This window comes from Epinephelus fuscoguttatus, linkage group LG21 (genome assembly GCF_011397635.1).
Source record: "Epinephelus fuscoguttatus linkage group LG21, E.fuscoguttatus.final_Chr_v1".
Classification (NCBI taxonomy): domain Eukaryota; kingdom Metazoa; phylum Chordata; class Actinopteri; order Perciformes; family Serranidae; genus Epinephelus; species Epinephelus fuscoguttatus.
In genome coordinates this window covers 38,788,145-38,816,122 of record NC_064772.1, presented here as the reverse complement: position 1 = coordinate 38,816,122, position 27,978 = coordinate 38,788,145, and the positions used below count along the sequence as shown (strand labels likewise).

At 45.1% G+C, this 27,978-nt stretch overlaps 3 protein-coding genes across 8 annotated transcripts in view; 1 reads left to right on the top strand and 2 right to left on the bottom strand.

Moving 5' to 3' along the window:
- Positions 1-2,992: 2,992 nt before the first annotated feature.
- Positions 2,993-25,413, top strand: zbtb14 (zinc finger and BTB domain containing 14). Of its 5 annotated transcripts, XM_049565590.1 has the most exons (12): positions 2,993-3,155; positions 8,747-8,935; positions 13,617-13,787; positions 15,682-15,777; positions 15,923-16,066; positions 16,340-16,584; positions 21,143-21,228; positions 21,375-21,514; positions 22,512-22,607; positions 23,467-23,794; positions 23,882-24,526; positions 25,129-25,413. In XM_049565590.1, exons 2-10 carry the CDS (start codon positions 8,747-8,749, stop codon positions 23,605-23,607), a joined length of 1,308 nt encoding a protein of 435 aa, XP_049421547.1. In that variant the 5' UTR covers positions 2,993-3,155; the 3' UTR covers positions 23,608-23,794; positions 23,882-24,526; positions 25,129-25,413. The 5 variants fall into 5 exon arrangements, with proteins under 5 accessions (XP_049421547.1, XP_049421548.1, XP_049421546.1 ...); XM_049565591.1 differs by having other exon boundaries at positions 23,467-23,940; XM_049565589.1 differs by having other exon boundaries at positions 23,467-24,087.
- Positions 16,595-21,204, bottom strand: LOC125881979 (uncharacterized). Its single transcript, XM_049565513.1, has 9 exons — positions 21,082-21,204; positions 20,512-20,700; positions 20,310-20,435; positions 20,027-20,097; positions 19,559-19,958; positions 19,361-19,402; positions 18,971-19,012; positions 16,975-18,852; positions 16,595-16,848 (listed from the first exon to the last, which is right to left on the bottom strand). The coding sequence occupies exons 1-8, from the start codon at positions 21,159-21,161 to the stop codon at positions 18,810-18,812; spliced, it is 993 nt and encodes a 330-aa protein (XP_049421470.1). The 5' UTR covers positions 21,162-21,204; the 3' UTR covers positions 16,595-16,848; positions 16,975-18,809.
- The window catches only part of arhgap28 (Rho GTPase activating protein 28), a 25,551-nt gene continuing 22,611 nt past the window's right edge, over positions 25,039-27,978 (bottom strand). Inside the window, exons 13-15 of one of the 2 annotated variants that reach the window (XM_049565515.1) lie at positions 26,425-26,552; positions 26,278-26,336; positions 25,039-26,027 (exon numbers count right to left, since the gene is read on the bottom strand). In XM_049565515.1, coding sequence (XP_049421472.1) covers positions 25,945-26,027; positions 26,278-26,336; positions 26,425-26,552 — 270 coding nt within the window. In that variant the 3' untranslated portion in view covers positions 25,039-25,944. The remainder of the gene's footprint in view (positions 26,028-26,277; positions 26,337-26,424; positions 26,553-27,978) is intronic. The other variant, XM_049565516.1, reaches the window with a different exon arrangement.

Genomic DNA, 27,978 nt, shown 5'->3' with positions numbered 1-27,978 from the left:
TAACACCTGGAAGATCAGATTGATGTGTCCTGGCGTGACTGTAGATTTATTTCTGTCCTTTCTAGAGTTTCTTAGTGAATTTGATTCAACATGAAACATGACATGATATATATATATATATATATATATATATATATATAAATATATAAACCTACACACATAAATATTTACTGCTCAAAAATCTGAAAATTATATTAAAGATTTTTTGTCAAACATTTGATTTCTTGTCTGTTTTTTAAACCTCAGGTGTCTCCATTTATACTAAATATATATATTATATAGAACTGTGCGTTTGCTACGTAATGTTTCTGTCCCACAGTGACGTGATGTCACACCTCTGATGTGGCTGATCAGTGAATATTGATCAGTGTATCTTTGACCACATTTAACTAATCACATGTTCAACTGGTTTGAAGTTTAAAACAGGCACTGTTCATTTGCTTTAATCTTTTATTTTACTCTTTAGATGTAACTTTTTAATTAATGAATTAATTCATGTCACTTTTAGCAAACCAAACAAACTGAAAACAACCCATAATTTCTTATTATTCACATTTGACCCATAACACCACTGATGTCACTTCATTCAGAGACGTTAAAGACCCATCAAGCCTTGTTGTGATGTTTTACACATCTAAACTTGAAAATGCGTCGACTTCAGAGAGCTAAAAACAGAATACTTATCATTGCAGGGCCGGCTCCAGACTTCTGGAGGTCCCTCTTGTTGTAATGTGATGCCTGAACTGACGGGTGTGTATTATATTGATCAGTTTAATGTACAAATCAGCATGTGAAGACCGACCAGCAGCAACACGGTCTGTACATACAGACTGGTACAGACTGGTACATACAGACTGGTACAGACACGTACAGACTGGAACAGACTGTTACAGACTGGTACAGACATGTACAGACTGGTACAGACTGGTACATACAGACTGGTACAGACTGGTACATACAGACATGTACAGACTGGTACATACAGACTGGTACAGACACGTACAGACTTGTACAGACTGGTACATACAGACTGGTACATACAGACTGGTACAGACTGGTACAGACAGACTGGTACAGACAGACTGGTACAGACTGGTACATACAGACTGGTACAGACTGGTACAGACACATACAGACAGACTGGTACAGACAGACTGGTACAGACGGACTGGTACAGACTGGTACATACAGACTGGTACAGACTGGTACAGACACATACAGACAGACTGGTACAGACAGACTGGTACATACAGACTGGTACAGACTGGTACATACAGACTGGTACAGACACGTACAGACTGGAACAGACTGTTACAGACTGGTACAGACATGTACAGACTGGTACAGACTGGTACAGACTGGTACATACAGACTGGTACAGACTGGTACAGACACATACAGACAGACTGGTACAGACAGACTGGTACATACAGACTGGTACAGATTGGTACATACAGACTGGTACAGACACGTACAGACTGGAACAGACTGTTACAGACTGGTACAGACATGTACAGACTGGTACAGACTGGAACAGACTGTTACAGACTGGTACAGACATGTACAGACTGGTACAGACTGGTACATACAGACTGGTACAGACACGTACAGACTGGAACAGACTGTTACAGACTGGTACAGACATGTACAGACTGGTACAGACTGGTACATACAGACTGGTACAGACACGTACAGACTTGTACAGACTGGTACAGACACATACAGACTGGTACATACAGACTGGTATATACAGACTGGTACAGACTGGTACAGACACATACAGACTGGTACAGACACGTACAGACTTGTACAGACTGGTACAGACACATACAGACTGGTATATACAGACTGGTACAGACTGGTACAGACACATACAGACTGGTACAGACTGGTACATACAGACTGGTACAGACTGGTACAGACACATACAGACTGGTACAGACAGACTGGTACAGACACGTACAGACTGGTACATACAGACTGGTACAGACATGTACAGACTGGAACAGACTGTTACAGACTGGTACAGACATGTACAGACTGGTACAGACTGGTACATACAGACTGGTACAGACACGTACAGACTTGTACAGACTGGAACAGACTGGTACAGACATGTACAGACTGGTACAGACTGGTACAGACAGACTGGTACAGACTGGTACAGACTGGTACATACAGACTGGTACAGACACGTACAGACTGGTACATACAGACTGGTACAGACTGGTACAGACACATACAGACTGGTACAGACACGTACATATTGGTACATACAGACTGGTACAATATGAAAATCAAATGTAATTTATGAACTTAATTATGGGCTGCAGCAGTGCTGGCTAACTGTGGAAGGACGGCTTGTAAAGATGCTCATCCTCTGTGCTGAGTTTTGTTCTTCACTTGCTCATTGATTGTGTTTATCTCTAACACAACCACGACATGTGATACCTTTAACCATACAATCCTGGGAGTGTCTCTGAACGCACTGATGTATTTTTTCAGTTATTGTCTCCTGTTTGTGTGACAGAGTAAACAACAACATCTTATTATTATTATTATTATTATTATTACTACAGTGTCATAAAATAAGGAATAACTATTTTTCCTGAGGGAAACTGCTGTGTTGCAGTTGGGATACAAGGTTCAAGGTGTGCAGCATACAAGCAGTGAAACAACAAAGTATGAAAGGTATGTAAATATAAACTGAATATAAAACTAGCTGACAGATGAGTGCAGACAGTCTGATACATAAACAGGCTCAGTGAGGACGATACAGACTGTTTGCTTTGCTTCTTTTTATATGATCGACAAATAAGTGTGTGTGTGGGTGGGTGGGGGGGGGGGTCCCTTTTATTGATTGATTGATTGATTGATTGATTGATTGGGGGTGGAGGGGGTCATGACAAAGACAGTTTTTGAACCTCTGCTGTGAGGCCTGATCACCGGAGGAGGGCGCATGCGTGAGAGGTAGTGATCCGTCTCTTTGGCGCGCTGCCTGCGTGCCCCTGCAGAGTGTGCGTGCTGGCGCAAAGCGCGGCCTTCCGCTCTGTGCTCGTCCTCATCAACAACAACAACAACCGGACAAAGTGTCTACCGGCTGCCGGTGCGCTGACACACCCAGAGGAACCCGCTGACACCGGCCCGCTGTGACGGTAAGAGTCCGCTCCCTTTGCTCCGCGCTCTCCTGTTCCCGCCGCCGTTACCGCGGGGATGCCTGCGCGTTCTCGAGCCGTTCATGGCCGCTCGAGCCCCGTCTCGCTCGTGTTGGCGAGGCCGCGGCGCCGCTGCTCGCGTGCCTGCGTGTCGGTCCCGAGGACGGCGGAGCCAGCACGCGGCCCGCTCACCGTCCGGCCGGTGATGGTGTCGGATGGTCCGCAGGTTTAACGGAGAAAGTAGTTCACGGGTAAACGCCATTTTGTGTGTGAGCGGAGCAGCAGGCCGGGCTGTCCGCCATTTAACGTTAAATCAAACACCGAGTTTCACCGTAAAAACACCAGGCACACCTCATCCGGTACACACTAACGTCTGAACGTAACGGTTGTGAATCATCACCGGCGACTATGTTGGTCACCGTGTGGCGGGTTTATCCCCCGGTGACGTTGAAGTAGTTCATGTTTGATTAGCATGTTAGCTCCAGCACGTCCTACAGGCTAACGTTAGCCTCCCCGCTGCCGTAACACCGTCAGCAGACTCCATTAAACGGTTGTCCTCTGGCTGATAGGCCGCCTGGGCTGACGTTAAAACGGTTCAGTCCGGTTCTGACGATCGGCTCAGCTAAACTGATGTTAGCCTCGCAGCTGCTAGCCCGTTAGCCTAACGTTAAGCTAGCCCTCTTCTTTCCGGTTTAACTGACCCACAGTCAGACTCGGTGTTCGGCAACAGTCCGGGGTTAGACCCGCTGCGGGTGTTCACACTTAAAACCCGGTCTACTCCGGTAAATGACGTCGGTATGCTCCGTGCTCACAGCGAGCCTGTCTCCCGTCCGTCCCCCCGGTTCACTTTAATGCATCGTGCACACGCTCCGGTGCGCGTGTCCGCGGTACAAGAGGTACATGAACTATTGGAACCAGAGTGGGCACAATGAGACACTGTCCCACCAGGTGAGACACAGACACTGTCCCACCAGGTGAGACACAGAGACACTGTCCCACCAGGTGAGACACAGAGACACTGTCCCACCAGGTGAGACACAGACACACTGTCCCACCATGTGAGACACAGAGACACTGTCCCACCAGGTGAGACACAGACACTGTCCCACCAGGTGAGACACAGAGACACTGTCCCACCAGGTGAGACACAGACACTGTCCCACCACATGAGACACAGAGACACTGTCCCACCACGTGAGACACAGAGACACTGTCCCACCAGGTGAGACACAGACACTGTCCCACCAGGTGAGACACAGAGACACTGTCCCACCAGGTGAGACACAGACACTGTCCCACCACATGAGACACAGAGACACTGTCCCACCAGGTGAGACACAGACACTGTCCCACCATGTGAGACACAGAGACACTGTCCCACCACGTGAGACACAGAGACACTGTCCCACCAGGTGAGACACAGACACTGTCCCACCAGGTGAGACACAGAGACACTGTCCCACCAGGTGAGACACAGACACTGTCCCACCACGTGAGACACAGACACTTTCCCACCACGTGAGACACAGAGACACTGTCCCACCAGGTGAGACACAGAGACACTGTTAAAAGCGCCTTATAACCTCCCTCCATTTTCTAAACAGGCTTTTATTGTGAAACATTTACAGGAACTTGTTGTGGAGGATTCAGTAGCTTGTATGTTTGCGTACGGTGCTTCAAATGTAGCTCCTGCCATCTGCTGGTGCTTTAAGGTGACTACAACAACAGTTCAGTCTGTCAATTCAAAGAAGAAAAAATATACGTCATCAGTAGTCGTTGATAAAAAGACGCAACGTTTCTTTTTTTGTTTGTTTGTTTTTTCCCAACACTTCATTTCAATTCTTGTACAAAACAAGCAGTGACAGACGTGAACAGAACAAATATATCAGGGTTAAGAGAAAAGAAAAAGAAAATAAATAAATAAATAAAAAAGTTCAGCAGCTCAAACTATTAAATTGTTTACATATTTTCAGTCTTTATAGCTTTGGAGTTTGTGGAGTGCTGAATGGTTTCGAAGTATTGCTGCATTTCATTCATAAAAATTTTGAACAAGGGTTTTCTGTTACAAAATTTACTCTTATGAATATGGAATTATGCTAAAATAATAGATTAATGATATAGAATTGTTTTTGTTTTGAAATGCTGACATCATAAAATCCAAACAGCACATCTTTGTACAGCAGTGAAAATAGTGAAAATAGAACATAAATGTTGCAACGAATATACTCGACAAAATCTTCCTAAAAAGTGACAGTATAGGCGCAGCTCCAACACAAATGTACAGTTACCAAACAGCAATCTTCGACAATGCCGACCTGCAGCTGTGCTGATTTCATATTGAAACAGAATGCTCGATCACTAGGGGAACAGTTGCCGTTGTGACTGGGAATTATGTTATGAACAGTTCACAAGTTCCTTTTCTCACTCCCATAGTTTTTTTGGAGCCTGTTTGCTTTTTGTAAACTTGTCTTCATTGGTGGCCCTGAAATGTTAGCTAGCCAAAAGAATATGTGTGTTACGCTACAAAGAGGTCTATAGTCCATAAAATGACGTTAAACTAAGATAATGCAATGGTTATCATACTTTTACAACTACTATTAACGAGGACAATACTCACATTGATAATTCTGCTTCCTTACGCTTGTCGCCGCCATCTTGCATTGACTGAATCGTTTGTACTCGGCCGGGTTCGGCTGAGCTCGGCGGATCATACACAAAGGATTCTGGGATAGCACTTATTGCCAAGGGTGGTCCTGGAAAATATTAAAAATGAGGGCCATACAGCCCTTATTTTTGACCCTCAACTCAACACTAGCACTTCGTGGGAGCGCAGATTTTTGAGACTGAGGGTTAAGATAGGAATTGGGACTGGGCCTTGGTCCAGCCCCCATTTATATTATTTTGCGCAACGGACGCTTCATATAATAACATAACAATATACTATTTATGGTGTTATGTCATCGTGTCATTTCTGTGTAGCCTAAATAACCATTACACACAGACAAACAGCGGCACTCGTGCTGAACTTGTGTTGCGTTCAGGCGTTGTCACGTAAATAACAACTTCCAGCACTTAAATAGGTCACAGCACAAAACAGCAGCATGTCAAGTGACTTTTTACTTTTATTATATTCAATACAATTGTATGTTCCTAAATCTTGAGACACCTCATATGTAAGCTAGACAGACATTTCACCTGCTCATACTGTGCACACATGTACTGTATGTACTTAGTCCTAAAGAGCCCTTCTGGTGCCAGGAGATACACAGAAACATCCCAGCAGGCTGTGCTTTGCAAGCATACAAAAAAGTTTCACGCATGTGAAAATTACTTTTCATGCGTGTGCTTCACCTCCGCTGCTACAACTCCATCCTAGGGGAAACACTGCTGTGTGCATTTTGTTCAACAGGTGGATGTGGTAGTCTACTGGTAGAGTAGAGAGAGAGCTAAGTAGCGTTGAAGTAGAGTAGAGCAGGGCAGAGAGATGGAAGCAAAATATATTAAACCCGGTGTTAATACAGCAGAACTGGAGAGAGGGGTGAAAAATAAATAGAGGTGGGCATGGCTCAAGTAGGGCGCAAAATTATAGACGGAGAACGATTGACAAAGATTGCCGCAGGTAAGGACAGATATGAAATGGTTAAAGGAATATTTACAGAATAAGACCTAGTTTGAAATTAATTCCCACATGTATTTCAGAATTACTGATTTTCCTTATCACCTTGACGCTAGAGGTTAATTCGTGTCAACATGACCAGAACTTGGTGGTTCAGAGTTCTGATATTGATCATTTAATTTCTGATTTTGATAATGAATTTAAGGACTGGCGTTGTTCCCTGGGTGCCACCCACTGCAGGAGATGACCTCTTTCCCTCGTCATCAGGTGTTTTTGGTTCTTTGGTTTGGTTCCTTAATCGATTAGGAGAGGATATTTAAGTCAGTGATTAAAACAAGTGATCTTACTCCTAAACAATCTGTCCCCCTCATTTCTGAAATGATGGCTACACCCCTGCACAGGGCCTGGCTGCATCCCAAGTCTCTTACTGCTAACCACCTTATCTAACTGTTTAGTCCCTCCCACTTAGGAAACGTGCAAGGAGTCAGGAGTTAGGAGTGAGGAGTAAGGATTGCTGATTAAGAGTCATGAGACGGCCTTACTCTGAAGCGTCACGTAAAGCGGCGTCCTATTCTGGTGATGGCACGACAGCTGGATCTGCTGCATAACGGCGTACATCCCAAGTCACATTATATCCGCTGATCAAAGCCATAACAATGAAAGTAATAATTAATATTAATATTAATGATTAATATTACCTACAGGCTATTAAACATTATTCCACTCACATGACATGCAGGGCAGTTAATGATGGGCAAATGTGTGTGTGTCTGTGTGTCTGTGTGTCTGTGTGTGTGTGTGTGTCTGTGTGTGTGCGCGTGGTGTTATATCAACACGTGTGGTTCTGGACATGAGCAGCTGCACATTTAACAGCCACACATCACAGACAGTCCGCTGAACAGCGCAACAGGTTGTGAATGAAATCAACTTAATTACAACATGACAGTCTTGCAGGAAATCTCATCAACGTTACTCTTTGTAGTCACGTAGGCATGTGAATTACAGCGTGTCATGGCAGAGAATGCATGTAACGGGTACACTTGAGCTGTTTCTCCGCCATCTCGTTCAAATGAGCCAGGTGTAGGGGGCGGGTATTTATACGTCATGGCCTCAAGCTGAAAAAGACTTCCTGTTAGGAAGCTCTCGTGTTACCTTACTTATCGCACCTAACAGATCCCTCCTAACTCCTAACGCTGACTCCTCACTGGCAGCAATAAGACACATGAGACGGCCTAGAAGATGGCGGACCTTGAACGACTTCCGGTTCAAGTAAGGAGTTAGGAGTTAGCAGTATAAAATAAGAGACTTGGGATGCAGCCAATGTCTTCATCCAGATATCTGAAGGTCAGAGGTCAAGGGACCTTTCTGGAAAGGGCCATGCTAGCCCCTTCCTGAGATGCTAGCATGACATGGTTGGTACCACTGGATTCTTCAGGTCTTGTTTCATATGATGACTTTAACTACAAAAACTTTATAGTAACTATAGGAATATGAATAGTAATAAAAGTAGTGGACAGGTCACGTCTAGAAACAGCAACATTCGCAAAAACAGAAAACCATATAAACGTGACACATACAAAACAATAATACGCAACATTAGCTAAATGTGCTTAGAATATAATATTAGGTAAGTTGTTAAATAACAGTGCGTCCCTCAAAACATGTTATGGTGATTTTACTGCGTCCTTTCATATATTAAAGCGTTAGAGATGCAGGGCGTGTACCTAGCAACATCACTGAGATCTGTGTCGAATTCCACAGTTTGGTTCTTGTGTGTCAGTAAATCTTTACACCCAGGCTGATAAACTCATAGGTTATGTACTTTGGCGAAACCAGGAAAACATGGTGGACACACGAGACCAGTCCAGTAACCAGGGAGTGATTCTGTTTCTGAAATTATAACGCTTTGAGTTGTTTAGTTTGTGTGAACTGAGCCTTTAATCAAACACTTGATGTTTTCCTTGACTGTGTTCAGATGGCAGAGACGGTGAAGTACGTGGACGATGAACATAAGAGCATCTTCTTGAAGCTGCTGAACGAACAGCGACTGGAGGGCGAACACTGCGACATCGCCGTGGTGGTGGAAGACGTCAAGTTCCGTGCTCACCGCTGTGTGCTCGCCGCCTGCTCCAACTACTTCAAAAAACTCTTTAAAAAACATGAGGTACTTTTTAATACACACACGTACATTTGCAAATACAAGGTACAAATACTTAAAAATTCTTCAAAAGTGTGAATTATCTCCAAATACTTGAAAGAAAAAACACAAGGTGTTAATTAATACACGTATACATGTAAAAGTACTTCAAAAACACAAGCTACTCTCCAAATACTTAAAAAACTATAAAAGCACATAAGGTACTCTCTAACTACTTCAGCTTCAGAAAAATGTGAGGTCGTCACACAAAGTACTTCCAATACTGAAGTACATAAAGTAAACATGAGTACTGTCCAAAAACATCACAAAACACATTTTACTCTCCAAACTGTTAAAAAAGAAAACATGACTTACTCTTCACATTCTTCAAAAAATTCACAAGTCCAAATACTGAAAAAAAAACAGGAGGTGCTCTCCAGTGTACTTCAAAAGCAAAAGGTACTTTTCAGTGCATACATATACATGTGAAAGACTTTAAAAAACTCAGGGTCTCTCCAGATACTTATAAAACATGAAGTCAAGTATAGTGCTGTCAAAACATGTAGAAAACAGTGGTATTCTTGAATCTCTACCAAGAAACCCGTTGTACTCTCCAAGTACTTGAAAAACTGTTTATCAATTATTAATTATTGTGTCCAAATTTCTCAAAAAACACATGGCACTCACCAAATACTTGAAAAACTGAAGCACGAAACATGAAGTACTTCGCAAATATGTCAGACAACATAGTATTCTCCTCAAACTCCTCACAAAACACAAGGTGCTCTCCAAATATGTGAAAATACACAAAATACTCCAGCAGTACTTAAAAAAAAACAACAAAAACACAAGGTGCTCTCCAAATACTTGAAAAACTGAAACATGAAGAATTGTCAAATACAGCCAAAAAAGGTATTCTCTAGTCTCCTCAAATAACACATTGTACTATCCAAAGAAAAAAATTCTCCAGATTCTTTAAAAAACACATGGCATTCTCCGAATACTTTTAAATCTATGCAGAAAATATGAATTATTGTCCAGATACTTCAAAGAAAACATGGCACACTCCCAATTCTTCAAAGATCACCAGGTACTTTCCAAATACTTTAAATAACTAAAGGTACTGTCCAAAGAATACAAAAACTGTTATGAAAACATGGATCACTTTAAAGAATACAGAAATTCTCCAAACACTTCAAAAGCTACTCTCCAAATGTCTCAGCCAGCAGCTCAGTGTAAAGTATGTTAAGATAAGTGTCAGACTAAGTCAGTCTCCAAACAGACAGCTGTCATTAGAGCTCATTAGCAACAGTTCACTATCAGCTGGACTAGCGTGCTGTCCTTGTATCAGACATAACGTTAGTGACGGTGGATGAGAGACTGTGGGCGGAGCCTATTGAATATCACTGTCTACATGTTAATGCTGCTGAACACATGAATTTAGAAAGTATTGGCTTCTTACTAAGGATTAATGTCACTTACAGTAACGAGTGTAGCTGCCGTCAACTTGAGTCATTTACGAGTTATCTTCACTTTGTTTACACCGCGGCCGCTCAGCTGTTCACTGGTTACTGTGTGTGTGTGTGTGTGTGTGTGTGTGTGTGTGTGTGTGGAGGAGTTCAGCACTGGCACAGAGGAGAACCGATACAATAAGCGCTTATCCGTACTACGCTCTTGATAATTTAGCCCCGGGGCTGATTTAGTACCGGGTTTCAATACCCACCTTTAATCAAAACACAAACGAAGTGAAGCTTCTAAAAATTAAATAAAATTTGCAGCGGCTCCTCGTGCCAGGAAGTGCAGAATGCTCTAAGTGTGTGTTCCACCACTCAGCATTCTTCAGCACACGGCCCCGCCCCTCAAGAATTCCAGGTAATCTGAAAAGTCCTACTCCCCTACTAGGTACTTTTTTCAGGGAGAGTTTGGGGTTGAGGGAAAGTTTTTCCCTGGGTAATTTCGGTGGAAACGCGCCGAGGTTTTCAAAATCCCAGGTAAATGAGAAAAGTTCCTGCGGTGGAAAAGTTGCAAATGTATTCTCCAAACTTCTCTAAAACACATGGTACTCTCAAAACTCTTCAAAAACTGTTTGGAACATTTGAGGCACTGCTGAAATACTTCAGATAATACATGACACCCTCCAAATACTTAAACTGCTCAGAAAATAGTTACTTCTCTATATACTTTTGAGAAAACGCATGGTACTCTCCACAACTCACCAAAAAACACAACTCACTATCCAAAGATTTGTTGTACTGTCAAATTACTTCAAAAAACAATGGTACAGTCCAAGCTCTTCAGAAAACACAAGGAACTCTCCAAACTTTTAACATCTTTAACTCTTACACTAAGTCTCATGGTAAGTGCTGTTCAAATTCTTTAAGAAATACAAGTACTACTCAGATTCTTTGACAACATCCAAGGTACTTTCCAAATACTTCAGTAAACACATTGTACCTCTCAAAAACACAAGGTACTGTGTTTGGAAAATTTCTTCAAAGAACGCAGCTTACCTTAATTCAGAAACATACAAGTAAACATGGATCACTCTCCAAATACTTCAAAGAACACATGGTACCCTCCAAACTCTTGAAAGAACATAAGGTACTCTTTAAACTCTCCAAAGAACACACTAACTACTCTCAAAACAATTCAAAAACTGTTAAGAAAACATGGATCACTGGCTAAAAACTTAAAAAAAAAAACTCTTAGTACACTCAGAACTCTTTTAAGAACACAAGGTATTCTCCAAATAATTTAAGGAACTGAAGATGATCTCCAAACACTTGAAAAAAAAACACAAATCACTCTCCAAATACTTCAACAAGCACAAACTACTCTCTAAGAGACGGTTCAAAAAACGTGAAGTACTGCCCAAATGCTTCAAAGACACATGGTATACTCACAATACTTCAGAAACAATTCAGAAAATGTGTTTCTGTCTGACTACTTAGAAAATGTGTCTCTCTCCAAACTCTTAAAAGATACAAGGTACTGTCTAAGAACTCTTTAGAAAATATGATGTACTCAGGGTTTTCCCTGGGTTTTTTGGACACCAAGGTGGCAAAGGCCTGTGGCGGGAGGCATCTTGACAGCTGTACTTTTAGATACGCCCCCCTTCTATTAAATATGAAAGGAGGCCCCCACATGCTTGAGCTTTACACTGCTGACTTGTATCATCAGAACAGACATGTCCTGTGATTTTCAGCCTTCTATGATTATATTTACCCTTTACAGCAGGCACATCCTGACAGCTGAGAATATTACTGTCAGGTATTGTCCCCCCCTCTATTAAATATGACAGGAGGCTGAAAATCACAGGACATGTCTGTTCTGATGATACAAGTCAGCGGTCCTGAAATGTGTGTTTCTCTTCTATAATACACATTCTACATCTTGGAGACGACGTCTTTCTACATACGGGCTTCCTTCACCTTTCAAACGGGACAGAGCTCCGTGGGAAACAGTAGGAGAGACAGCCCGAGGGGGAACCGGGATCTGACACAACACTGGACAGTTTTAGATAGGCAGGGAAAACCCTGGTACTGTCGAAATACTTCAAAAATAAACTCACTAAACTGCTCAAAAAACACATGGCATTCTCCAAACACTTACAAATCTCTGTTTAGAGAACATGAATCACTCTGCAAATACCTCAAAGAACTAAAGGTACTCAGCAGAACTGAAAACATAAAGTACTCTGCAGTACTTTATGAAACAGTTTAGAAAACATGAACTACTGTCCAAAAATTTCAGAAAACACAAGGTCAATATTGTCCAAACAGACACAATGTCGGTACTGTCCAAAGGCTTAGGAAAAACACATTTCACTATCCAAATACTAAAAAAAAATAAATAAATAAATTTAAAAATCACAGACTACTATCCAGATATTTCAAAATGCACAAGGCACCCTCAAAACTCTCAAAAAGTACTGTTGAAATACTAAAAACCTTTTCACAAAATACAGGGTACTCTCCAAATTCTTGAAAAACATATGGTGCTATCCGAGTATTTTAAGAAACTAGTACTATTGACACACTAAAGAGAACATTACACTCTCCACATACTAAAGAACAGTTTGTACTCTCCACACTCCTGAAAAACACAACTTACCATCCAAGTATTTCAAAATACCCAGGGAACTCTCCAAATTACGTAAAAAGATTTGACATACTGTTGAAATACTTTAAAAAAACTACATGCGACTCTCCAAAACTCTCAACAAAACAAAAGCTACTCTCTAAATACTTCAACAACAACCTGAAGAACTGTTCACATTCTTTAAAAAAACACACAGTACTTCAAAAAGGACAAACGATTTAGAAACAGAAGCTTCTCTCCTCAAACAAAAAACAAAAAAAACATGGCACGTCTGGAAACCACATGGTACTCTCCACACTCCTCAATAAACACAAGGTTCTCTCCAAGTACTTCAAAAACTGTCAACCAAACATGAAGCTCTGTCCTAATACTTCAAAAAAACACATGGTGCTTTCCAAGCACTCCGAGACACACGTGGTACTCTACGAAGACTCAAAAAAGACATGGTACTATTTGAATTACTAACAGAAGACAAGGGAAAAAAAACACATGGTACTCATCAAATTCCTCAGCAGTTCATAAAAAACAAAGTGCTGTTCTTCAAAACAAAACAGCAGACACAAATGTCTGAGCACCTGTACTGACTCACCTGTCTGTGTCTCCTCAGGTGGACAACTCATCTGTGATTGAAATTGACTTCATCCGCTCTGATATCTTTGAGGAGGTGTTGAACTACATGTACACCGCAAAGATCTCTGTGAAGAAGAGAGACGTCAACCTCATGATGTCATCAGGACAGATCCTCGGCATCCGCTTCCTCGACAAACTCTGCTCCCAGGTAACACTGACATAGGTGACACTGACATAGGTGACACTGACACAGGTGACACTGACACAGGTGACACTCACACAGGTAACTCTCACACAGATTACACTCACACAGGTGACATTCACACAGTTAACACACAAATTTGCCAGTGTGTGTTGTTTACCTGGGGGGTGTTCCAGAAAGCGGGTTTAGTGAAAACTCTGAGCGTGTTAACCCTGAGATGAGGGAAACTCTGAGTGTGTTAACCCTGAGATGAGGGAAACTCTGAGTGTGTTAACCTTGAGATGAGGGACACTCTGAGTGTGTTAACCCTGAGGTGAGGGAAACTCTGAGTGTGTTAACCCTGAGATGAGGGACACTCTGAGTAAGTTAACCCTGAGATGAGGGACACTCTGAGCGTGTTAACCCTGAGGTGAGGGAAACTCTGAGCGTGTTAACCCTGAGATGAGGGACACTCTGAGTAAGTTAACCCTGAGATGAGGGACACTCTGAGTGTGTTAACCCTGAGGTGAGGGACACTCTGAGTAAGTTAACCCTGAGATGAGGGACACTCTGAGTGTGTTAACCCTGAGGTGAGGGAAACTCTGAGCGTGTTAACCCTGAGATGAGGGACACTCTGAGCGTGTTAACCCTGAGATGAGGGAAACTCTGAGCGTGTTAACCCTGAGATGAGGGAAACTCTGAGTATGTTAACCCTGAGATGAGGGAAACTCTGGGTTTTCAGCTCCAGACAGAGGTAAGTCAAACTCTGAGTCAATCACCATGGCAACTGACTCTGTGAACCTAACCTGCTCGCTGACAGGTTTTCTTTAAGAAACCCTGAGTTCACCCTGTCTCCTCCCTACTGCTGAGCCTGAAGCAAGCTGGCAGACACACATGGGTTGTTCATATGTAGGAAGAATTAATTCACAATGCTTTACGCTGGGAGAGGATCTTCAGACCCCGTTTAGATGTGCTGTCTTTCCCCAATGAATATCTGTTTGAACCGTACCATTTTTCATTAGGCTCAATCATTTACCGGCCACACATGTCAAATCTGACACACCACAGACATGCGCTCTCATCAGAGCAAATGTTTTTCGTGAACGGTACCTTTTTACATGATATTGGTGGCCTACAGTACATAATGACATAGCCACTGAATGACAGGCTATTGAAGCTACTTTGTTTAATAAATCAAATATGAATCAAACTAAAGGAAGGTACAGTCATGGCCAAGTCAAATGTGTCTTATCTGTTTGAATGATGTTTTTATATTTCATTTTAAGCTGCTTCCAAGTGTGTTTTTCCCCTGTGAGACTGAACCTACATGAAAATCAGATTTTATTCCAAACGCTTTTTCACCTGTAAGCTACGATTTTAATTAAGTGTGGTTAAATGTAAATTAATGGCAGGGCTCTCAGGTTTTGATGTCATATGTGACGCCTTCTCTATCCACTGAGCCACTAACATCCCTTTGAAGGAGATCCTGCTTGCTAAATTTCCCATGCTGCCTCTCTCTCCTTGGCAGCTTTAGTGCTGTTACTTTGTTTATGAAATATATGCTCATATTCGTTGTAGGCATTCATGAGCACCTCCAAGTCCACAGGTGTAAAATAAGTTGATCGCTTTTTCTCTCCAGTTGCCATGGTGACTCGAGGTATCAGGGCTCCACTGATGATGACTTTTTATTGTGGTTGTGCACGTGCTTAACTCAAGGTGTACCTACTCAGAGTTGACTGAACTAATTCCAATCAGCTGTTCTGGAACCGGATACTCAGAGTTTCCCAGCTCAGGGTAAGTCAAGTCAGAGTTCAGGATTAGACTCAGTTTGTTGAACCTCCTACCTGGAATACCCCTCTGGTGGTTAGTCACACAGGTTAAGATCCTCCTTCAGTGTGATGATGTGTTGATGTTTCCTCAGAAACGAGATGTGTCATCAGAGGACAAAGAGAAGTTTCCTTATGACATCGTAAAGATGGCGCTGCCGCCTGAGGCTCAGCTGGCTGCTGACGCTGAGGTATTAATGAATTCACTAATTAACCTGAACACTTGTCAATAAGATCTATCACACTTGATTCAACATATTATGCTGGAATGTTATCATGAGTGATGATAATGGTGTGTGTGTGTGTGTGTGTGTGTGTGTGTGTGCGCACATGCAGGTGCTCGGCGAGCACGATGACACTCCCACTACAGAAGACCTGGTCGAGGCGTCTGCCAATCAGGAGCTGGATAAGTCTCCGAGTGCAGCACTGCGCGTCCAGGAAGCCATCCTGAAAGAACTGACCAATGAGGATGTACACAAGGTACACACACACTTGTCTTTCTGTACTTGTGAGGACCCTGTCGACATGATGCATTCCTGAGCCCCTAAACTTAAATGTCACCTGTATGTTAAAACAAAGTCTGAACCTTCAACAAGCCCTTTACTGAGGGCCACACAAAATGTCCTCACAATGTACAAGTGTCCTCAGTACTATGGTTAAAGGCTAAAATTTGTCCTCACAAGATAGCGATTCAAGGCCTCTGACACCTCAAAACAGGTAACCATTGGTAAAAAGCACATGTCACCTCTCCAGGTGACCTGCTACGACCAGGATGTGGTGACAGAAATGGAGGCGGAACCTAAAGAGCTGGGGGCAGAGCACCACGCCACACAAACACTGACATTTGCAGACAGTATGGGGGAGGTGAAGGACGAGCAGCCGCCCGGCTGGTCGACGGCCACGACCGACATGAAGTTTGAATATCTGCTGTACGGACACCGAGAGCAGCTTGCCTGCCAGGTGTGTGGGAAGACCTTCCTGGACGAGAGCAGACTCAGGTACAAAACATCTGGTCAACATGGTCAACACACCTGACCAACACATTAACACACCTGACTAACATACGAACACACCTGACCAACACACAAACGCACCTGACTAACACACTAACACACCTGACCAACACATTAAAGCACCTGACTAACACACTAACGCACCTGACCAACACATTAACACACCTGACTAACATACGAACACACCTGACCAAAACATTAACACACCTGACTAACATACGAACACACCTGACCAACACACAAACGCACCTGACTAACACACTAACGCACCTGACCAACACATTAACACACCTGACTAACATACGAACACACCTGACCAAAACATTAACACACCTGACTAACACATTAACACACCTGACCAACACACAAACGCACCTGACTAACACACTAACACACCTGACCAACACATTAACGCACCTGACTAACACACTAACGCACCTGACCAACACATTAACGCACCTGACCAACACACCAACACACCTGACTAACACTCCAACACACCTGACCAACACACCAACACACCTAACACACTAACGCACCTGACCAACACATTAACACACCTGACCAACACATTAAAGCACCTGACTAACACTCCAACACACCTGACCAACACACCAACACACCTAACACACTAACGCACCTGACCAACACATTAACGCACCTGACCAACACACTAACACACCTGACCAACACATTAAAGCACCTGACTAACACATTAACGCACCTGACCAACACACCTGACTAACACTCCAACACACCTGACCAACACACCAACACACCTAACACACTAACGCACCTGACCAACACATTAACACACCTGACTAACACACTAACACACCTGACTAACACACTAACACACCTGACTAACACACTAACGCACCTGACCAACACACTAACGCACCTGACCAACACACCAACACACCTGACTAACACTCCAACACACCTGACCAACACACCAACACACCTAACACACTAACGCACCTGACCAACACATTAACACACCTGACTAACACACCAACACACCTGACTAACACACTAACACACCTGACCAACACATTAACACACCTGACTAACACACTAACACACCTGACTAACACACTAACACACCTGACCAACACATTAACGCACCTGACCAACACATTAACACACCTGACTAACACACCAACACACCTGACTAACACACCAACACACCTGACCAACACATTAACACACCTGACGAACACACTAACACACCTGACTAACACACTAACACACCTGACTAACACACTAACGCACCTGACTAACACACCAACACACCTGACCAACACATTAACACACCTGACTAACACACCAACACACCTGACTAACACACTAACACACCTGACCAACACATTAACGCACCTGACCAACACATTAACACACCTGACTAACACACCAACACACCTGACTAACACACTAACGCACCTGACTAACACACCAACACACCTGACTAACACTCCAACACACCTGACTAACACACTAACACACCTGACCAACACATTAACACACCTGACTAACACACCAACACACCTGACCAACACTCCAACACACCTGATTAACACTCCAACACACCTGACCAACACACTAACACACCTGACCAACACATTAACACACCTGACTAACACACCTGACCAACACACCTGACTAACACATTAACACACCTGACTAACACACCAACACACCTGACTAACACACCAACACACCTGACCAACACACTAACACACCTGACCAACACACTAACACACCTGACTAACACACCAACACACCTGACCAACACACCTGACCAACACTCCAACACACCTGACCAACACACCTGACTAACACACCTGACCAACACATTAACACACCTGACTAACACACCTGACCAACACACTAACACACCTGACTAACACATTAACATAACTGACTAACACATTAACACACCTGACTAACACACCTGACCAACACACTAACACACCTGACCAACACATTAACATACCTGACTAACACATTAACACACCTGACTAACACATTAACATAACTGACTAACACACCTGACCAACACACCAACACACCTGACCAACACATTAACACACCTGACTAACACATTAACACACCTGACTAACACACCAACACACCTGACCAACACACTAACACACCTGACCAACACACTAACACACCTGACTAACACACCAACACACCTGACCAACACACTAACACACCTGACCAACACACCTGACCAACACACCAACACACCTGACCAACACACCTGACCAACACACCAACACACCTGACCAACACATTAACACACCTGACCAACACACTAACACACCTGACCAACACATTAAAGCACCTGACTAACACACTAACACACCTGACCAACACATTAACACACCTGACCAACACACTAACACACCTGACCAACACACCTGACTAACACCTGACCAACACACCTGGCTAACACACCAACACACCTGACTAACACACCTGACCAACACATCTGACTAACACCTAACCAACACACCTGGCTAACACACCAACACACCTGACTAACACTCCAACACACCTGACTAACACACTAACACACCTGACCAACACACTAACACACCTGACCAACACACCTGACTAACACACTAACACACCTGACCAACACACTAACACACCTGACTAACACTCCAACACACCTGACCAACACACCAACACACCTAACACACTAACGCACCTGACCAACACATTAACGCACCTGACCAACACACTAACACACCTGACCAACACATTAAAGCACCTGACTAACACATTAACGCACCTGACCAACACACCTGACTAACACTCCAACACACCTGACCAACACACCAACACACCTAACACACTAACGCACCTGACCAACACATTAACACACCTGACTAACACACTAACACACCTGACCAACACATTAAAGCACCTGACTAACACACTAACGCACCTGACCAACACATTAACGCACCTGACTAACACACCAACACACCTGACTAACACTCCAACACACCTGACCAACACACCTAACACACTAACGCACCTGACCAACACATTAACACACCTGACTAACACACCAACACACCTGACTAACACACTAACACACCTGACCAACACACCAACGCACCTGACTAACACACCAACACACCTGACTAACACACCAACACACCTGACTAACACTCCAACACACCTGACTAACACACCAACACACCTGACCAACACATTAACACACCTGACTAACACACCAACACACCTGACCAACACTCCAACACACCTGATTAACACTCCAACACACCTGACCAACACACTAACACACCTGACCAACACATTAACACACCTGACTAACACACCTGACCAACACACCTGACTAACACATTAACACACCTGACCAACACATTAACACACCTGACTAACACACCAACACACCTGACCAACACACCAACACACCTGACCAACACACTAACACACCTGACCAACACATTAACACACCTGACCAACACTCCAACACACCTGACCAACACACCTGACTAACACACCTGACTAACACACCTGACCAACACATTAACACACCTGACTAACACACCTGACCAACACACTAACACACCTGACTAACACATTAACATAACTGACTAACACATTAACACACCTAACTAACACACCTGACCAACACACTAACACACTTGACTAACACATTAACACACCTGACTAACACACCAACACACCTGACCAACACACTAACACACCTGACCAACACATTAACACACCTGACTAACACACCAACACACCTGACCAACACATTAACATACCTGACTAACACATTAACACACCTGACTAACACATTAACATAACTGACTAACACATTAACACACCTGACTAACACACCTGACCAACACACTAACACACCTGACCAACACATTAACACACCTGACTAACACATTAACACACCTGACTAACACACCAACACACCTGACCAACACACTAACACACCTGACCAACACATTAACACACCTGACTAACACACCAACACACCTGACCAACACACTAACACACCTGACCAACACATTAACACACCTGACCAACACACTAACACACCTGACCAACACATTAAAGCACCTGACTAACACACTAACACACCTGACCAACACATTAACACACCTGACCAACACACTAACACACCTGACCAACACACCTGACTAACACCTGACCAACACACCTGACTAACACACCAACACACCTGACTAACACACCTGACCAACACATCTGACTAACACCTGACCAACACACCTGGCTAACACACCAACACACCTGACTAACACACCAACACACCTGACTAACACACCTGACCAACACACCTGACTAACACCTGACCAACACACCTGGCTAACACACCAACACACCTGACTAACACTCCAACACACCTGACTAACACACTAACACACCTGACCAACACACCTGACTAACACACTAACACACCTGACCAACACACTAACACACCTGACTAACACACCAACACACCTGATCGTTCTGTCTTCAGGAAACACGAGAAGCTTCATTCAGCAGAGCGCCCGTTCGCCTGTGAGATCTGCACCAAAGCTTTTACCACCCATGCTCACCTGAAAGGTAAAACAACCCCTTAACACACCTGTACTCAGGTACATTCACCTGAGCTCAGTTATCATCAGATAATTGTACCAACAATGTAAAGCTTCAGATAATAGAGATGATGGACAGGTGATATTTGACACTGAGGTGAACGTGTGTTTCAGAACACCTGAAGATCCACACGGGCTTCAAACCGTACAGGTGTGACGTTTGTGGGAAATCATTCATACGAGCTCCAGACCTGAAAAAACACGAACGAGTTCACAGCAACGAGAGACCGTTCGCCTGCCAGATGTGTGACAAGGTGAGCTCACCTGTCTGCCTGCCTCTTCCCTAACTGTCTGTCTCTTACGTGTCTGTCTCTATTATCTGTCTGTCTGTGTCTCACCTGTCTGTCTGCCTGCCTCTCACTTGTCTGTCTGTCTCACCTGTCTGTCTGCCTGCCTCTCACATGTCTGTCTGTCTCTCACCTTTCTGCCTACCTCTCACCTGTCTGTCTGCCTGCCTCTCACATGTCTGTCTGTCTCACCTGTCTGTCTGCCTGCCTCTCACATGTCTGTCTGTCTCTCACCTGTCTGCCTACCTCTCACCTGTCTGTCTGCCTGCCTCTCACACGTCTGTCTGTCTCACCTGTCTGTCTGCCTACCTCTCACCTGTCTGTCTGCCTGCCTCTCACATGTCTGTCTCTCACCTTTCTGCCTACCTCTCACCTGTCTGTCTGCCTGCCTCTCACATGTCTGTCTGTCTCACCTGTCTGTCTGCTTGCCTCTCACATGTCTGTCTGTCTCACCTGTCTGTCTGCCTGCCTCTCACTTGTCTGTCTGTCTCTCACCTGTCTGCCTACCTCTCACCTGTCTGTCTGCCTGCCTCTCACATGTCTGTCTGTCTCACCTGTCTGTCTGCCTGCCTCTCACATGTCTGTCTCTCACCTGTCTGCCTACCTCTCACCTGTCTGTCTGCCTGCCTCTCACTTGTTTGTCTGTCTCACCTGTCTGTCTGCCTGCCTCTCACATGTCTGTCTGTCTCACCTGTCTGTCTGCCTGCCTCTCACATGTCTGTCTCTCACCTGTCTGCCTACCTCTCACCTGTCTGTCTGCCTGCCTCTCACTTGTCTGTCTGTCTCACCTGTCTGTCTGCCTGCCTCTCACTTGTCTGTCTGTCTCACCTGTCTGTCTGCCTGCCTCTCACATGTCTGTCTGTCTCTTACCTGTCTGCCTACCTCTCACCTGTCTGTCTGCCTGCCTCTCACCTGTCTGCCTGCCTCTCACCTGTCTGTCTGCCTCTCACTTTTCTGTCTGCAGGCATTCAAACACAAGTCCCACCTAAAGGATCATGAGAGGAGACATAGAGGAGAGAAACCGTTCGTCTGTCCGTCCTGCACCAAGGCCTTCGCTAAGGTACTACTACTGTTACTGCTACTACTGCTACTACTGCTGCTACTGTTACTACTGCTACTACTGCTACTACTGCTGCTACTGTTACTACTGCTACTACTGCTACTGCTACTGCTGCTACTATTGCTACTGCTACTGCTGCTGTTGTTGCTGTTGCTGCTGCTGCTGCTGCTGCCTGCTGCTCCACTACTGCTGCTACTGCTGCTGCTGCTGCTGCTGCTGCTGCTGCTGCTGCTGCTGCTGCTGCTGCTGCTGCTGCTACTGCTGCTGCTGCTGCTGCTGCTAACACTATTGCAACTGCTGTTGTTGCTGCTGCTGTTGCACCAGCTGCTGCTGCTGCTGCTGCTGCTGTTGCTGCTGCTGCTGCTGTTGCTGCTGCTACTGTTGCCAACATTTGGTACTGCTCACTGCTGCTGCTGTTGCTACCGCTGCTGCTGCATTTGTTACTGCTGTTGCTGCTGCTGCTGCTGCTGCAACACTGCTGCTGCTGCTGCTGCTCACTGCTGCTGTTGCTGCTGTTGTTTAACAGTTGCCACCGCTGCTACTGCAAACCGCTGCTGCTGCTGCTGCTACTGCTACTACTGCTACTGCTACTGCTGCTACTGCTACTGCTGCTACTACTGCTGCTGCTACTACTGCTGCTACTGCTGCTACTGCTACTACTGCTACTGCTACTGCTGCTACTATTGCTACTGCTATTGTTACTACTGCTGTTACTGCTGCTACTGCTACTGCTGCTACTGTTACTACTGCTATTGTTACTACTGTTACTGCTGCTACTGTTAGTACTACTACTGCTACTGCTGCTGCCATTGATACTATTTGTACGTGTGGTATGTTCACTGTCACTCTGTACTTTCAGGCATCAGATCTGAAGCGTCATGAGAACAACATGCACAGTGAGAGGAAACAGCTGAATCCAATGCAGAGCGACACAGAAACACTGCAGGCTGCTGCCATGGCTGCAGAGGAACAACATCTGGATGGCATCAGCTGCTCCTAACATCTGGACATCATCAGCTGCTGCTCCTAACATCTGGACACGTCAGCTGCTGCTCCTAACATCTGGACATCATCAGCTGCTGCTCCTAACATCTGGACACGTCAGCTGCTGCTCCTAACATCTGGACACATCAGCTGCTGCTCCTAACATCTGGACATGTCAGCTGCTGCTCCTAACATCTGGACATGTCAGCTGTTGCTCCTAACATCTGGACACGTCAGCTGCTGTTCCTAACATCTGGACACGTCAGCTGCTGCCCCTAACATCTGGACAGCATCAGCTGCTGCTCCCAACATCTGGACACGTCAGCTGCTGCTCCTAACATCTGGACATGTCAGCTGCTGCTCCTAACATCTGGACATCATCAGCTGCTGCTCCTAACATCTGGACACGTCAGCTGCTGCTCCTAACATCTGGACATCATCAGCTGCTGCTCCTAACATCTGGACACGTCAGCTGCTGCTCCTAACATCTGGACACGTCAGCTGCTGCTCCTAACATCTGGACATCATCAGCTGCTGCTCCTAACATCTGGACACGTCAGCTGCTGCTCCTAACATCTGGACATCATCAGCTGCTGCTCCTAACATCTGGACATCATCAGCTGCTGCTCCTAACATCTGGACACATCAGCTGCTGCTCCTAACATCTGGACACGTCAGCTGCTGCTCCCAACATCTGGACATGTCAGCTGCTGCTCCTAACATCTGGACACATCAGCTGCTGCTCCTAACATCTGGACATGTCAGCTGCTGCTCCTAACATCTGGACATGTCAGCTGTTGCTCCTAACATCTGGACACGTCAGCTGCTGCTCCTAACATCTGGACATGTCAGCTGCTGCTCCTAACATCTGGACAGCATCAGCTGCTGCTCCCAACATCTGGACACGTCAGCTGCTGCTCCTAACATCTGGACATGTCAGCTGCTGCTCCTAACATCTGGACTGTTAGCTGTTGCTCCTAACATCTGGACATGTCAGCTGCTGCTCCTAACATCTGGACACGTCAGCTGCTGCTCCTAACATCTGGACACATTAGCTGCTGCTCCTAACATCTGGACACGTCAGCTGCTGCTCCTAACATCTGGACACGTCAGCTGCTGCTCCTAACATCTGGACACGTCAGCTGTTGCTCCTAACATCTGGACACGTCAGCTGCTGCTCCTAACATCTGGACACGTCAGCTGCTGCTCCTAACATCTGGACACGTCAGCTGCTGCTCCTAACATCTGGACACGTCAGCTGCTGCTCCTAACGTCTGGACACGTCAGCTGTTGCTCCTAACATCTGGACATGTCAGCTGCTGCTCCTAACATCTGGACACATCAGCTGTTGCTCCTAACATCTGGACACATTAGCTGCTGCTCCTAACATCTGGACACGTCAGCTGCTGCTCCTAACGTCTGGACACGTCAGCTGCTGCTCCTAACATCTGGACACGTCAGCTGCTGCTCCTAACATCTGGACACGTCAGCTGCTGCTCCTAACATCTGGACACGTCAGCTGCTGCTCCTAACTAAGTGTCACTGTATTCGGGGTGCTTTGATTGTATCTTCATTGATTCTTTGATGTAAACAGAGTTGAAGTCGTGGGTTTGTATGATTTTTTTTTTTTCCTGAACCTGATGTGACTTTAACTTGAATTGATGACCTCAGCAATCATGTGATGAACATGTTAAACATGGACACCTCCGTGTCCTCTGGCTTCATGTATGATTTGTAATGTCTGTACAGAAAGGCTCCATTTTGTGTCGTTGTATATAAAATAGTTCTGTTCAGTTTCATGAGCAGAGCGACTGTTTTTAAACCACGTCTGTTTTCTCTTTTTTATATTTCATTACTTTCACTTTTTATTTTTATTGAAATAAGAAATTTGACAGATTAAATTTCCACCCAGTGTGCGTATTCAAATCAACGTGTGGTTTCAGGTGTTTCCAGCTGCGTCAGGACGAGTTCATAATGAGTGAACCTGCAGGTACCAACAGTGACCAGCAGGAGGAGACACGACACCAGCAGCTGCTCGTCATGGTTTTAATATCAGCGGCTGTCTGCAACAATAAAACCAGACATAGAAAATACAGGAAATACAAACAGTTTGTGTTTCTCCAGTTTAACAGCTGCTCCTGATGTCACCATGACAACAGGCGGAGGTCACTGTCTCTGAAAAGACGGCCAAGCAGGCGGTGAGACGTTGTCACACAGGCGAGACACACGGCGAGACGTGAAGGTCAGGTTGACAGACCAGTTCTTACAGGCTGTTGGAGCATTGGGACAGGAAGTGAGACAGGATGAGAGTCTTTAAACACGCTGTCAGATTGGTGGTCAGACAGAGTGTGTGTCAGGGTTTGATCAGCCAATCACAGTGAGGATTCACTTTGTAAACATCCAACAGCACGCAGTCTGGATGGAGACGCCGCTCACCTGAGAGACAGAGACAGGTGTCAGTGTCCTGTTCAGGCATTTACAATAGAGTCTGCGCAGCTGGTTTGTTTCATGTTCACATGATGTTTTCATCATAATATTTACATGTTTACATGACACACTTTGTTTACATGTTTACATACTGTTTTACATGATGTTTACATGTTCACATTACCATGTTTACACAGTGTTTACATGATGTTTACATGATTTTGATGTGGTGTTCACATGAAGGTGTAATCAGACTCACAGATGTTTCCTCCGACTTCGTACAGATGCTGAAGACAGCTGCTGCTGCAGAGACAAGCACTGATCCATCATCAGTCTCATTGATCACTGTGTGTGTGTGTGTGTGTGTGTGTGTGTGTGTGTGTGTGTGTGTGTTTTTTTTTTTTACCTGTTGTCACACTCAAAGCGGGTGATGACGTCTCTGGCTGTCATCTGTCCGTCCAGCTGTACGGCCATGGAGACCTTGGCGTGCAGGGGGGCGTGAACCCTGACAACACCGTCACACAGCTCTGTGATCTACACACACACACACACACACACACACACACACAGATGTTAACATGGTCATGTGATGGTTGGCAGGGGGCCAGTTGTTCAGTCTAGGTCATGGTTACTGGTTTTGGGGTTGGTGGAATGCCTCTGGTCTCTGTCTCACCTGGTTCTATAGTCTCTGTCTCACCTGGTTCTCCGATCTGTCTCACCTGGTTCTATGGTCTCTGTCTCACCTGGTTCTCCGATCTGACTCACCTGGTTCTATGGTCTCTGTCTCACCTGGTTCTCCGATCTGACTCACCTGGTTCTATGGTCTCTGTCTCACCTGGTTCTATGGTCTCTGTCTCACCTGGTTCTCCGATCTGACTCACCTGGTTCTATGGTCTCTGTCTCACCTGGTTCTATGGTCTCTGTCTCACCTGGTTCTCCGATCTGACTCACCTGGTTCTATGGTCTCTGTCTCACCTGTTCTATGGTCTCTGTCTCACCTGTTCTATGGTCTGACTCACCTGGTTCTATGGTCTCTGTCTCACCTGGTTCTCTGATCTGACTCACCTGGTTCTCTGGTCTCTGTCTCACCTGGTTCTATGGTCTCTGTCTCACCTGTTCTATGGTCTCTGTCTCACCTGTTCTATGGTCTGACTCACCTGGTTCTATGGTCTCTGTCTCACCTGGTTCTCTGATCTGACTCACCTGGTTCTCTGGTCTCTGTCTCACCTGGTTCTATGGTCTCTGTCTCACCTGGTTCTCCGATCTGACTCACCTGGTTCTCTGGTCTCTGTCTCACCTGGTTCTCTGGTCCCTGTCTCACCTGTTCTCTGGTCTCTGTCTCACCTGGTTCTCCGATCTGACTCACCTGGTTCTCTGGTCTCTGTCTCACCTGTCCTATGGTCTCTGTCTCACCTGGTTCTCTGGTCTCTGTCTCACCTGGTTCTCCGATCTGACTCACCTGGTTCTCTGGTCTCTGTCTCACCTGTTCTATGGTCTCTGTCTCACCTGGTTCTCCAATCTGACTCACCTGGTTCTATGGTCTCTGTCTCACCTGTTCTCTGATTCTCTGTCTCACCTGTTCTCTGGTCTCTGTCTCACCTGTTCTCTGGTCTTTGTCTCACCTGGTTCTCCAATCTGACTCACCTGGTTCTCTGGTCTCTGTCTCACCTGTTCTATGGTCTCTGTCTCACCTGGTTCTCTGGTCTCTGTCTCACCTGGTTCTCCGATCTGACTCACCTGGTTCTATGGTCTCTGTCTCACCTGTTCTCTGATTCTCTGTCTCACCTGTTCTCTGGTCTTTGTCTCACCTGGTTCTCTGATCTGTCTCAACTGGTTCTCTGGTCTTTGTCTCATCTGGTTCTCACCAGGTTCTCTGATGTCTGATCTGTATCACCTGGTTCTCACCTGGTTCGCTGGTCTCTATCTCACCTGGTTCTCTGGTCTTTGTCTCACTTGGTTC